At 37.3% G+C, this 13,758-nt stretch overlaps 1 protein-coding gene across 4 annotated transcripts; it reads left to right on the top strand.

Annotated features, from left to right (window-relative positions):
* The first annotated feature begins 237 nt into the window (after positions 1-237).
* Positions 238-7,266, top strand: LOC115697193 (protein STICHEL-like 3). 4 transcript variants are annotated; one of them, XM_030624107.2, is made up of 8 exons: positions 286-855; positions 1,084-1,152; positions 1,259-3,631; positions 3,865-4,084; positions 4,450-4,995; positions 5,682-6,261; positions 6,428-6,491; positions 7,008-7,266. In XM_030624107.2, exons 3-8 carry the CDS (start codon positions 1,565-1,567, stop codon positions 7,098-7,100), a joined length of 3,570 nt encoding a protein of 1,189 aa, XP_030479967.1. In that variant the 5' UTR covers positions 286-855; positions 1,084-1,152; positions 1,259-1,564; the 3' UTR covers positions 7,101-7,266. The 4 variants fall into 4 exon arrangements, with proteins under 4 accessions (XP_060974775.1, XP_030479966.1, XP_030479967.1 ...); XM_061118793.1 differs by having other exon boundaries at positions 968-1,152; XM_061118792.1 differs by having other exon boundaries at positions 238-1,152.
* The last annotated feature ends 6,492 nt before the right edge of the window (positions 7,267-13,758 follow it).

Raw genomic sequence — 13,758 nt, 5'->3', positions numbered from 1 at the left:
GGTTAAGAATTGCTATAAAAAAGATTCCAGCTGTAACATAGATTTTGCGAAACTTGTTATTGTTAAGGTTTACAAAATGAGTGAAAGTGAACTATGTTAACACTAAAAATATAACAAAATTACAAATAATAAATAAAACCCTACAAAAATAAATACATAAATAAATAAAAGAAAAAAGAAGAAGAAGGTTTTTTTTGGGCCTTTTTCTTCTAATTTCGGCGTGGTTTTAAAAAGGGTATGAGTCTTTTGTGTACAACTTACAACTGGAACAAAAAGAAAAACCGGCAATTTCAACGGAACGGGCATGAAGCCGTTGGTCCCCAGTCCCACCATTTTTCAATATTTAAATTATCTTTATTTTTTTATTTATTTTTAAAATTAAGATTTATTTTATGTTTTCGCACAACGAACGAGTTCTATTACCTATTATTAATAAGGCAAGTCTCAAGAACAAGTTTTTATTGTTATTGATTTGATTTAAATTTTTGGGAAATTCTAAATTTTTTAATAACAAAACGAAAGAAGAAGAATAAAATATAGGATAGTATGTGCATGCTCAAACAAACGGACACACCGCTTTATTGGCGAGTTGTGCACTCTGCTCTCAGAGGTGGTCTGTGACTGTGAACTGTCCTTTTACAGATCTCACTCTCTCTCTCTACTATTTTTCATTTTCTACTACTGTGTTCAGCTGAGCTATCACTCTCTCTCTCTCTCTCTCTCTCTCTCTCTCTCTCTCTCTCTCTTTGAGTATCGTTTTCTCTGGAAGGAAAGCTCATGAAGTGCATGTGAACCTCGGTTTGAGATCTGGGGTTTAATGATCGAAACGGGTGGTTTTTCCTTTTCGGATTTCAGGTTGTTTGACTACCCTTCCTTTCTTGCCATCTTCTCTGTTTAAGTCTCTGCTTTTTTTGGGAAAAAAAAACAAGAAGAAGAAATAAAGAAAAAAAAAACTTTCGCTTTTCAGGTTTCTAAAGCAAAAAAAAAGATTGGATTTTTGGTTCTTTCTAAGGTTTCATAAAGATGGTTTTGTTTATTTTGTTCCTTCTGTCCATTCGGTCCTTATGTTTTTGCATGTTGAAGTTCAATTAGCTTAAATCGAGTTCACGGTGGATGCCATTTGAGTACAACGATTAAAAACTATGTTATTTGGTATGATGTGTCTAATTGTATTCTGTTGACCCCTTTTTTTTTTAAGGAGAAACCATGGACTATGACACATTCATTTTGTTTTTGTTTCTTTTTTATCTTTTTGAAGGGTTATCTTGTGAATAAAAGAAGTTGCCCGTGTCTAGACGGTATCACTGGAAATGGGGTCTCATAATGTGAAACTGCTTACTTTATCTGTTGATGAAAGATCTTTGATTGGTGGAATTTGGCGTTATATTTAGTTCTGCAAGAAAAATTAGTGGGGATGTTATTTCTGGGGATTGATGAAATTTATTTATTACTAAAGTAAGGCCATAACTTCTGGGTCGCTTTGCAATAAAAGATGCTATACATTTTGATTTCTTTCTTTATTACACGAGAGATTCTGCTATTGGAGACATAAACCGTTCTGATCATGACCAGAGCTGTTAGAGATCGAATTCTTAAGGATGCTAATGGTGACATTGGTGATCATCTACGAAACCACATCCATTTGACAAACTGCATTCACTTGAAGAATCATATGCACAAGCACAGCCCCATATTGACAGACAGGTCGCTCATTAGGGACCTCATTGTCCTTCAGAGGTCTCGGTCTCTCAGAGACCCGTCAGCCAGTCCTCCCTCGTGGCATTCACCTTCAATTGTCGACCAGCATCCTAAGAAAGCAGAAAATGATGGATTGGCTAGGGAGGGCCGAAGGTCAATAGGTATTGAACGTCAAAGGGATAGTAAGAGGCTTTCAGGTAACTCTCCACCATTTGTAAGCTTGCTAACATCAAAAGTTGCTCCGGGTGAGATTGCCGGGGTTAATGATTTGATGGCAGCAATCAGCGAACGAAGTAGTAAGAGTGGAGTTAGGGATGTTCGAAGAACAAGGAGGGAAGAGTCTAGTCGGAAGAGTAATAGGATAGGTATTGTGGGTGGTGAAGAGGAACCTCCAGTAGATCAAGATAGCAAGGTCATTTCTAATGATGTTTCAGGAAATTCTGCATCTAAAACAAGGAAAGTTAGACAAAAGGGGAAGCATATCCAAGTGTCTCATGCAAAAACCCTTTCGGAGCAGTTAAATGATATGAAGATGGATAGTGATGGTGTAGCTTCTTCTAACATCCATTTGCGTGGAGGACAAACTCATGAGAAAGCTGTTCTGGAAGCAGAAGAAAGCATCCGAGGTTACTGCAGCGGATTGAATAGGGTAAAGCGGCGAAAATTTCGAGGGGCAAGAAGACGTAGAGCTGCCGCAGTATCTAAAGATATCAATGCTCAAAATGAGTTGTCTGTAGCTTCTAATACTGTAGCCCAAGGTTCAGTACACTCCAAGTATAATGTAGAAGGAGAGGAAGAGTTTGATGAACAAAACGTGACAAAGGCTCCTAGAAATGGGTGTGGAATCCCTTGGAATTGGTCAAGAATTCATCATAGAGGCAAAACAATCCTTGACATGGCTGGAAAAAGTTTATCTTGCGGTTTGTCTGATTCAAGATTAAGGAAAGGAGGTCCAAGTGGCCAGGGGAGAGATATTTCGAACATCCCTGTAGCATCTGAGTACTCTAGCTCTTCTTCTAAATCTGATGGGGAGGCACTGCCTTTGTTGGTTGATGCCTCTGGATCACAGCTGAGCACTGAAAATGCTGATTGGGTGCGTCGCTATTCTGGGGAACTTGGTATTTATGCTGAAAATTTGTTTAAGCATGATGTTGATTCTGACCTTGCTTCTGAAGCTAGATCAGGTGATCAACGAAAGTTAGGAGGGCGCTGCCGCAGTAGACATCAAAATCTGACAGAAAAATACATGCCAAAAACCTTCCGAGAACTTGTGGGACAGAATTTGGTGGCTCAAGCTCTTTCAAATGCTGTCATGAGAAGGAAGGTAGGATTGTTGTATGTTTTTTATGGTCCTCATGGGACGGGGAAAACCTCCTGTGCTCGCGTTTTTGCTAGAGCTTTAAATTGCCTGTCTTTAGAACATCATAAACCTTGTGGGTTTTGCAATTCTTGCATAGCACATGATATGGGAAAGAATAAAAATATAAGAGAAGTTGGCCCTGTAAGTAATTTTGACTTTGAGCGTATTATGGATCTACTTGACAATATGGTTATCTCTCAGCTGCCATCACATTACAGAGTTTTCATATTTGATGACTGTGACACATTGTCCCCTGAATGTTGGAGTGCTATATCAAAGGTTATTGATCGTGCTCCTAGAAGGGTTGTTTTTGTTCTTGTCTGTTCGAGCCTAGATTTGTTGCCTCATATAATCATATCTAGATGTCAAAAGTTCTTTTTCCCGAAGCTAAAAGATGCAGATATCATCTATACTTTGCAGTGGATCTCACACAAAGAAGATTTAGAAATTGATAAGGATGCCCTAAAACTTATTGCCTCACGATCAGATGGTTCTTTAAGAGATGCCGAGATGACTCTTGAGCAACTAAGCTTGCTTGGTCAGAAAATATCTGTTCCTCTGGTTCAGGAGCTGGTATGGTGTTTCTTATCAGTATTATACTTTTCAATGTCTTACTGTGTGTGTTTTTTTTCTTATTACATATTTAAATCTTGAAAATAGTGCTGGTTCGAAAATATCGAGCAGTTATTGCAAGCACATTTTCATTGACATTGCTGCTATAATTTATCTACTTGCTCATAATCTTCTTTTTGTGAATGTAAATATACTGCTTGTCACACTCTGAAAATCATTTATATATTTTTCAGGTTGGGCTCATCTGTGATGAGAAACTGGTTGATCTTCTTGATTTAGCATTATCTGCCGATACAGTTAACACTGTTAAGAGTTTGAGAGTCATAATGGAAACTGGTGTTGAGCCATTAGGCTTGATGTCCCAACTAGCAACAATTATTACAGATATACTTGCTGGCAGTTATGATTGTACAAGAGAGAGGCCAAGACGGAAGTTCTTTCGCCGCCACCCACGTGAGTCATAAAGTTTATTGATTTTATTAATTTACGATGACTGTTTATTATCATCATCAAGACCTAACTATTTGGATTTTTTGGTTGTAAATTAATGCTTATATAAAATTAAAATCACTATTATATAATTCTCGTCACAAGTCACAATTCTTAAAAGAAGTAAACTATCTCATTATTTATCGAGAAAATGACAGGAAAAGAGAAGAAAGGAGAAAATAATAATAACCTTCATTGTTTTGAAAGAAATTAACTGGTTTTAGTTTTGTGCCGGACAAATACTCTTCTTTTTCAGTAATGTTTCCAGCTCAATCTACTTACTCTCATCATGATTTTAAACATCTTATGTCTAAATTTGATGCATACAGTATCCAAAGAAGATATGGAAAAGTTACGTCAAGCTCTCAAAACTCTGTCTGAAGCCGAAAAACAGCTACGAACTTCAAACGACAAGCTGACATGGCTAACAGCTGCACTGCTCCAGCTTGCACCTGATCAACAATATTTGTTGCCTAGTTCCTCAGGAGACACTAGTTTTAACCATAGTCCCTTGGCCTTTAATAATGTGGGGGGAAGAAATGTTGTTAGAAAAGCAAGTGAGCAAGATCATTTGCTAAATAGCCAGAGAGGTTTGTCAACAAGTGCTCGACAAGCAGGAACTTCTGGTTTACATGGTAATAGTTTAATGAAGGATGCTACTTTGGATAGGAAAAGACATAATGGTAGTTCTATGGCCCCTCAACAGACATCTACACGTTCTACTGATACAATAAGAGAAAGTGGCAGGCCAGTTTCTGGAAAAAGCCGTAAAATTGAAGAAATTTGGTTGGAGGTGCTTCACAACATTCAGTATGTTGGTGTTAAAGAGTTCTTGTACCAAGAAGGAAAACTGATGTCTGTCAGTTTCGGTGCAGGTACAATTAGTCTGCATTTACTGTCATTTATAGGTGCCTCTTATACCCCAATATGATACTTAGATGTACAAAGACATGTATCCGTATATTTATCAACCAATTTTCTTGTTTAGGCTAGTTTTGTCATTCCAGCCAAACTTTTCTGGACACTATTGATTATTGGTTTGCGTTTTACCTCTTCCTATACAACATACTAATACTACAAAAAGAAAAGTGTTGGTCTCTTGACGAGAATTGAACAGCGCCTTGCTTTTTTGATAATAATAAGATTGCTGTTTTGATAGTAATAAGCTTGTTTTTTTTGTTTATAAAGATGTATGCTAGTATTCCCTCTCTCTCTCTCTCTCTCTCTCTTGTAATTTATTTATTAATTTTGCATTTTCATGATTATCTATTGTAATGGCTTGTGAACATTAGATGAGTTCAACTGTCATGTCCTTCATTTGGGTGGCCTTAGGTGTCTCACTGGCATCATCCGTTTCCTTTCTTTGCTTTTCCTTAACTTATGCTTAGACTATCTAATTGTACTGATGAAATGAGTAGCTTCTTCTTGTACTGTTTACCGTAATCATTTCCTTTCAAATTTTGTGGTTTTATGTATTTAGTTACCGTTTTCTTATACATCAAAGTACTTTATTATTTTTAGTGTCTATTATCACCTGCTATCTGATTGTTCTCTCTTGCAGCTCCTACCGTGCAGCTAGTGTTCAGTTCACATCTAACTAAATCTACTGCTGAGAAATTTCGAGGCCACATATTACAGGCATTTGAGTCAGTTCTGGGATCCGCTGTCACAATTGAAATTAGATGTGAATCAAAGGAAGACTTCAAAACAGGGGTGCGTCCTCTTATGTTGCCAGCTTCTATGGATGGCTCGTCGCAGATTAGAGATATGAATGGAATGAGCGGTGAAGCTCAGGCATTGCCTTTCAAAGCAGATAAAACGGGTAAGACTGAGATTGTTGAAACAGCTGCTTCTCCAAGGGAAACCAAGGGTGATGAGCATGTTAATAACCATGAAGAATCTGGTAGAAGAGGTTTAAAAGGTGCAATGGGAGCAGAAGCAGCAACTTCCCAACAGAAATCAGGTGTTGATTCAGTTGCAGATAGGCGGAAGGTTGGGGAAAAATGTCAGAGTCAGAGCATAGTTAGGAGCAAAGTATCTCTTGCACATGTAATTCAACAAGCAGAGGGATGTTCCCAACGCAATGGGTGGTCAAAGCGCAAAGCTGTTTCGATTGCTGAAAAGCTGGAACAGGAAAATCTGTGAGTTATTCTATTGCCATTATCTTTCTCACTTCATCTACAATCTTTACTGACATTGAAGTCGGCAAATAAAGAGAGAATTCTCAATTTCTATGCCATCGTAGAGTGCTTTAATGTTGTTGCTCTATTCCCTTTCATTTGATTTATGGATTTACTTTATGTGCAGGAGACTGGAACCTCGATCGAGAAGTTTGCTTTGCTGGAAAGCATCTAAAGTAACTCGCCGGAAGGTAAAGCATGGTTACTGTAATATTACAATAAACTTGCCTTAAGTCTTATTAATTTGTGTGTGGGGCAACAGGTGAAGGCCGTAGCTTTAGCCTAATTCTTCTTGCCCGTATACAAACCGTAACTCGTTGCCTTGATTATCTTGGTCGAATTATATATCTTCAAGACCAACCCCTTAAAATACTGAAAACTTCTGTTGTGCTTACTTGTGTACGCCAAGCTATTACTGGATTATTTGGATGTACTAGATTTATAAGAGTATGCAAGTTTTGGATCTGCTTATTGACCTCTTTGTTCAGTTCATCTGGCGACTTCTGGTTGTCCTAGTATTTTATTTGGCAATAAACTTTGTTTTTTTTTTTCTTTCTGAACAATCTAACTTTTTTGCTTATCGTTTATTTTCGTTTTATAATGACAATAATATAGATTCCAATATTGGGAGCTAGTTAGTTTATGTATAATGACAATAATATTGTCGCTGCTTGAAGATGTAACTCACAACTTTGCTCTATCTGCAGCTTTCACGCTTTAAAATCAGAGCAAGGAGACCTCGCTCCCTATTGAAATTCGTCTCTTGTGGAAAGTGTCCGTCTACAAAATCATCAAGCTAACCTAAGAATTTTTCGGGGGCTAGCTTTAAAGGGTTTGTACAACCTTATCTGTATAACACTATTACTTGTATTTAGCCATTTTCCTTAACTTACTAGGTCAAATTAAATTTCTCTGTCAAATCCAATTTATTATTGAATAAAGCTCAAGGTTGCATTGAAGAGAAAATATGTAGAAGACAAGTTTATATTGTTCTGTATCCATTATTCTTCTATTGTTACTAGTTTAAGAGCACGTGTATAGCCATTTAACTTACTAGGTCTGATTAAATTTCTGTCAAATGAAGTTCAAGGTTACATTGAAGAGAAAAAGATGTCGACGGCAGTTTTAAATTGTTCTCAGTATCCATTATGCTTCTTTTATTACTAGTTTAAGGGGACGTGTCCTATAAATCCTATAAAATTAGTGTGAACACTGTGAAGTTGTAAAATAATTTCACATGGTCCTTGGAAGAGTGTTCTTAAATATAAAAGACAGTGTAGCTGGCATGCTCGGATTTTATTGGGAAGGACCATATCAAGTAATAGAACTTACAGATTTTAGAGCATACAAACTTGGTCGGTATGATGAGAACATGAAACTAGTTCTAGTGCCAAGATATTGGAACAGTAAACATTTAAGAAAATACTACCAATAAGTGCATAAGGTTGATGATTCCATAAAGTGCACAACACTTGAACACTTACTCTTAAGTAGGTGGCTTTTTTAGTGGATCTCGCTCAAATGTTTGGAAAAAAAAACTAGTACTCAGGTTAGATGACCACTCCTAAAGTGTAGTATGTTTAGAAATCATTGCTCTTGAGCAATGTCTTCTGGTAGGGGTGTTCATCTGATCCAATCTATACTTTTTTAGTCAAACAGCATCCATCCGCACTAAGTGCGAATTGTTAGATTTTTGCACTAAGTCCGAATTGTTAGATTTTTATATGTATAAAATGAAATATATGTATATGTAGATAACATGCGGAATAAACAAATACATACACTATAAAACTATAGGATCGAAATACCTCCAGCTATTGATTTTTGAGCTTCAAAACCACACAAGCTTTGATTTGCAAAGGAAACTGGTTGATGTGGGTAATCGGGCTTCCTCACTCTCTCAACTCTCTTTAGATGGAATTTCGCTGTTATGAACAGAATGAGTGAGGAGCTCGGGGACCGAGACCCTATATTTATAGGTGAGATACTCCATCAGTATCTGTGCCACATTAATTGTCAGAATATTTTGACAATTAATTCAAGAAATCAAATTAGGTAATTAATATCTAAATCTGACCATATATAGAATATTACGTAATTAATTTTGTCCAGATTCAATGAATATAAAATAGTCATTTATCACAAAATCAATTATTTATTTTATTTCATTAAATAGAAATAGATCCCAATATAGAAATATTTCCTATATTCTCACACTTGGTCAGTATTTAGACTAAAATATTCAAACCCAACGTTCCTCATTATATAATAAACATACGAATCATAGCGACATGTCCTCATTATGAGTCGAGCATTATCTTCCATGTATTACAATACATTTATTATATAACAATGTAATTTATGTGGCAATGTACTTAAGTGAATAAACCCTAAACTTTATGTTTATTCAGGTCCTCTTATGATAACTTTCTCAAACAAAATTAAGGTGCATATAAATATGAAAAAATATCGAAATTAGAGTTTCATTGAATAATTTTTGGTTGTACAAATAAAAACTGCATATGGGTTAACTGAATCCCATATTTACTTTATGATCCTTGAATTTATGTTGCGACATGCCTTTAGTCAAGGATATGCGATCACCCAGTTCAGTTTGCATGATTAATGACCACTTATTACTCCTTTTTATGGCTAAATACTTAATGCCGATATGCTAGCTTCGACCAGTACCCTTATAGTTATTAGCCATAAATATTGTAGTTGAATTTGTCACAAAATTTTCTTAATGGCCTAATGAAACTGTAATTCTGAACTCTAGGCCTACTATGAAACTCTATAATACATCATACGAGATGTATCTTCAAAAAAATAAATGAATCTGACTTCTATAGTAGAAATAACAATCAAGATTCTCCACAATACAACTTACTGGCAATCTTAAGGACGTAATCAAATATTGATATACGTGAATCAATATAACCAGTGAAGTACGTTAGAATATAATTGGTTAACTATATTTCCAGAAGGTCAATTCATCTTAACAAAAATATGTATGAATATAATTTTTAGTATTTTAAAGACACTTCATCGCTTTGTATGAAAATTAAAGTGGTCTTAACTTTATATATTCTGATACTACTTAACGATCTTGAAACAAATGCAATGCAAAGTCTTATCTAGACTCTTAGCCATACATAGGCTTCTAAAAATAGAAGCAAAGGAATGTTTTTAATTTATTCTCATTCCAGATCATTTTATAGATGCTGGTTTGAGTTGAATTTATCACACTTAAAGATAAAAGTTATATTAGATGAATAATACATAATTTTATTTAATCGGAGATGCATATAGGGCAGGTAAGCTTGGAGAGGAAGAGTTTCCCCTCTCGTTACAATGCATATAAACAGAAATATCGTGGGATCAATGCTGAATACAAGGATCGTGGGATTGTGGCTGAATACACTGATAGTGGGATCGTGTGTATTCCATATCCACGTAAATTGATCCCTGAGTTATAGGGATTGTGCTCATGTGCGAAAGCTAAATTCGCTAAGTGTTGGTTGCTCTGCGCGGATTGCTGAATACTTCGCTCTGAGCGTGCCAGCGATATGTCCTGCTCGGACCATTCTTCCCGAGCAGATATTCCAAGTGGATTCCATGTGTCACCATTCATGTGATGCCATGTCAGAGTGCAAAAGTTGGGATAACATTTGTGTTGGGTTTTATGCCCTAAATAAAACTCATTTCAATATAATCAGATTTACTTATTAATATAGATCAGAAATAACATTTAATGTTGCATGGTTCACGTGATTTATTTCATGATTATATGTATATAATGTATGAATTCATCTGAAACCCTTTTCACATACTTGATCCTGTTTATTGTGCTGTCAACACATTGGAAAGTAAACATGACTATGTGAATAAAGTTTCCTAGATTTATCAGACATAGGGTTTTACTGATATGATAATCTACAACAGAGTTTACTTGCATTTGGAGAAATGCTATGTTCTTTCCAGAGCATTGGTTAAAGTAAAGCTCAGGTTGGGTGCATGGAGTATGCATCGGAAGGGACCGATATTGAACTTTGACTTAGATTTATTAAACTTACCGTAATATCTATTCAAGTCAATATCGCCTAGTTGATCCTAGATCAAATGTTCTTAATCCTGTTATGATTAGGCTCAATCTTGAAAGGCTATTCTTGTTCTTTGATTTGTTAGTTAAGCCTACTTTTAGGTCAGGGTGATACGTACATTTTGGGAACACGGTAGTGCAATTGAGTGGGAGCGCTAGCATAAACATGGAATCTATAGCTTCTATCTGGCGAATAGTAAGCAAAGGATGATCTCCTTCGAGCTTGACCAAACGAACATAAATGGTGGAGTACTCATTTCACATAAGATGAAATATCATTTATACGGGGTCAAGTGTTTTAAGGATAAAATACATTGTAGGGTGTAACGGTAATCTAATCCCTTTACAGTGTAGATCATTCATATAGAGGATCATTGATCACATTAGGATTATAACAATGGATAACTAATGATGCATCTGTATGGTGGAACATATAGAGCATTCTATATACTGAGAGTGCAATTCTAAGTTCTATGCGTGGATTCAACGAAGAATTAATAAGTTAGTGAATTTAGTGCTAAATTCTTGATCTACTTATTGCAAGCTCGGTTATATAGAACCATGGTCCCCGCACTAGTTGAGATAATATTGCTTGTAAGACTCATGTAATTGGTTTTGATTAATCAATTATAATTCTCAATTTAGACTATGTCTATTTGTGAAATTTTCACTAAGTAAGGCCGAAATTGTAAAGAAAGAGTTTTAGGGGCATATTTGTTAATTATGATACTTTGTATGGTTCAATTAATAAATATGATAAATGACAATATTATTTAATAATTATTTATAGTTATTAAATAGTTAGAATTGGCATTTAAATGATTGAATTAGAAAATTGGCGTTTTTGAGAAAATCAGATGCAGAAAAGATAAAACTGCAAAATTGCAAAAAGTGAGGCCCAAATCCACTTTGTATGGCCGACCACTTTTGTAGGTAATTTAAACTGATATTTTCATTATTTTAATGCCAAATAATTCAAACCTAACCCTAGTGGAATGCTATAAATAGATAGTGAAGGCTTCAGGAAATTTACACTTAAATTTTCTATTTTTCCTTCAGAGAAAAACCTGAGCCTTCTCTCTCCCTATCTGGCCGACCACTCCCTCTCTCTTTCTTCCCTCTTGAATTTCGAAATTCTTAGTGTATGAGTAGTGCCCACACACAGCAAGTGATACCTCAATCATAGTGAGGAAGATCGTGAAGAAAGACTTTCAATAAGAAGGAGTTTCAACATCAAAGATTCAGAGAAAGAGATCCAGGTTCAGATATTGATAATGCTCTGCTACAGAAAGGAATCAAGGGCTAGATATCTGAACGGAAGGAGTCATATTATTCCGCTGCACCCAATGTAAGGTTTCCTAAACTTTATACGTGTTCATTTCATCGTTTTAGAAAGTTCATATTTAGGGTGTTAATCAACATACTTGTGAGTAGATCTAAGATCCTGGTAAAATAATTTCCATCAACAATTTGCCCCCCGAGTCTGTATGGGACTTTCGAATTTGCGTGTAGACTTCATCCGAGCTGTTTCTCCCTTTGGATGGGGACACGTGTTGAGCGCGACCGTCTGAGACTTGATGTGAGGCTGACTGGGCGTCCCTTCGGTTTTCGCCTAATAAATGCTCTGACAATTAATATTTCGAAATCCAATTTTCTCTCTCCACGGCTGACGGCTACACTTGATTACTTTTGATTTCCCATATTCGTTTTTAAGTAGGGAAACTGAGGCGTCTGAGGTTCCTTTAAACCAATTACCTCTTTTCGTGACTTGCCTATAAATACCAACAACATTGGCACATAAACTTATTTTCGTCACCCTTCTTTATTAAGTAAACTTCAGAGCGAAAAGAAAATTTCTCGGCTTCAAAGTTGCCGAAGTGCCTTCGTACAAACTGCATGTTGGATAGACGTTGCTCGAACCCAGACATTTGAATCTTGAGTAAGTTTCTGATTTCCATTATGCTTATCCTTGCATGTTTACATTTTGAATGCACCTTCTACTGTGCTGTAGAAAAATGTTTAGGAAACCCTAGGTTTAGGAACCTATGTGATTCTTCTTTATCATGTCTTCGTGCGGTTTTACAGTCATAATGCTTGTTTCTGAACTACATAACGTCCGTCTTTCATCTTGCTTATTCTAAGCTTCATGAACTTTTTTGCCCTAACTCAAGAAAATTTTTGACTTCTTGAATCCTGACTTTTCTTTGAACATAATCGTTCTTTAATCTGTTGAGTACTCCTGGTCGACATATTTGCTTGTTTATTGTTTGATATTCCGACCAAACATTCATCTCGTGTGTTGTCTTTTGTAGATGAACTCAGGTGAGTCTTGGGAACTTGGACATCGGATCGACCAGGATCTGCTTCAACTTCTGCACGAGGATCATCCTTGTCTTTGTTCTAACCCACCTTCCTCTAGCGAAGGGCATACTCAAATCCTTGTGCCCAACCATAAGATGATGGCTCGTACAAAGAAAACCACGCGTCTGGCTGACGCATCTGATCCTCAAGTTGCTCGGCACGCCACTTTGCCTAGCGCCAAACAGGATCCGGCTGTCCAGATGGAGGAGGATCATGAAGGGGACGCTGAGGTCCAAGAGATCAAGGAGTTGGACGATGTACGTCCTGGCAGTCCCTCCGAGGCGGAGGAAGAGGCAGAGGCTGAACACCCAAATTGCGAGGAGTACAACGAGACTAGGGACCCAGTCGATGCTGACGGAGACGTCCTAGTTGAAGGCGTGGACTACGTCAGTGAGGAGCTTGCTGCGGCGGTTCCTCATAGAAGGCAGGGTGCCTTGGGCGCTAGGTGGGTAACTCCTCCGTCCAAGATTACGGAGGCGCGCCTTCGAACTCTTGACCAGGGAGGATACCTGGGCAAGCTAGACTGCTACATTTCCGCTCACAACAATTGTGCCACAAACCCTAACAAGGGGATGTGCGCCTGGTTGGGTGCCCATGGTCAGCAAGGAGCGCTGATGCCCTTGCATAAATACTTCAAGGATGTGGCGGACTTCTTCAGTCTCTGCCTGACCCAGTTCACTCCTAAGGGCATTAAGTATTTATCTGCCCTCTTCGTCCTCTACGCTTCCCAGGGGTGGGGTACTCCTTCTCCTCACGAAGTTTCCTGGTTCTTTGATTTGAAGTCCACCCCCAAGCAAGGCAGGTAGGGGTACTTCTATTTCTCTCAACCAAGCTTCAAGTAGTTGACCGGCATGAATGGCAAGGCCATCAGCAAGATAGGGCCTTTTGCTTATGAGTACTTCATGGTGAAGGATGCGAGCATTACCCGGACTCGGTTCCATCAGATTTTGACATATCACCGTCCTCTCCTCACTCTTGCTGTTAGGGATAAAGCT

The sequence above is a fragment of the Cannabis sativa genome, chromosome 7 (assembly GCF_029168945.1).
Source record: "Cannabis sativa cultivar Pink pepper isolate KNU-18-1 chromosome 7, ASM2916894v1, whole genome shotgun sequence".
NCBI classification, from domain to species: domain Eukaryota; kingdom Viridiplantae; phylum Streptophyta; class Magnoliopsida; order Rosales; family Cannabaceae; genus Cannabis; species Cannabis sativa.
Note: the sequence above shows the minus strand (reverse complement) of the source record. Positions and strands in the feature narration are given on the sequence as shown.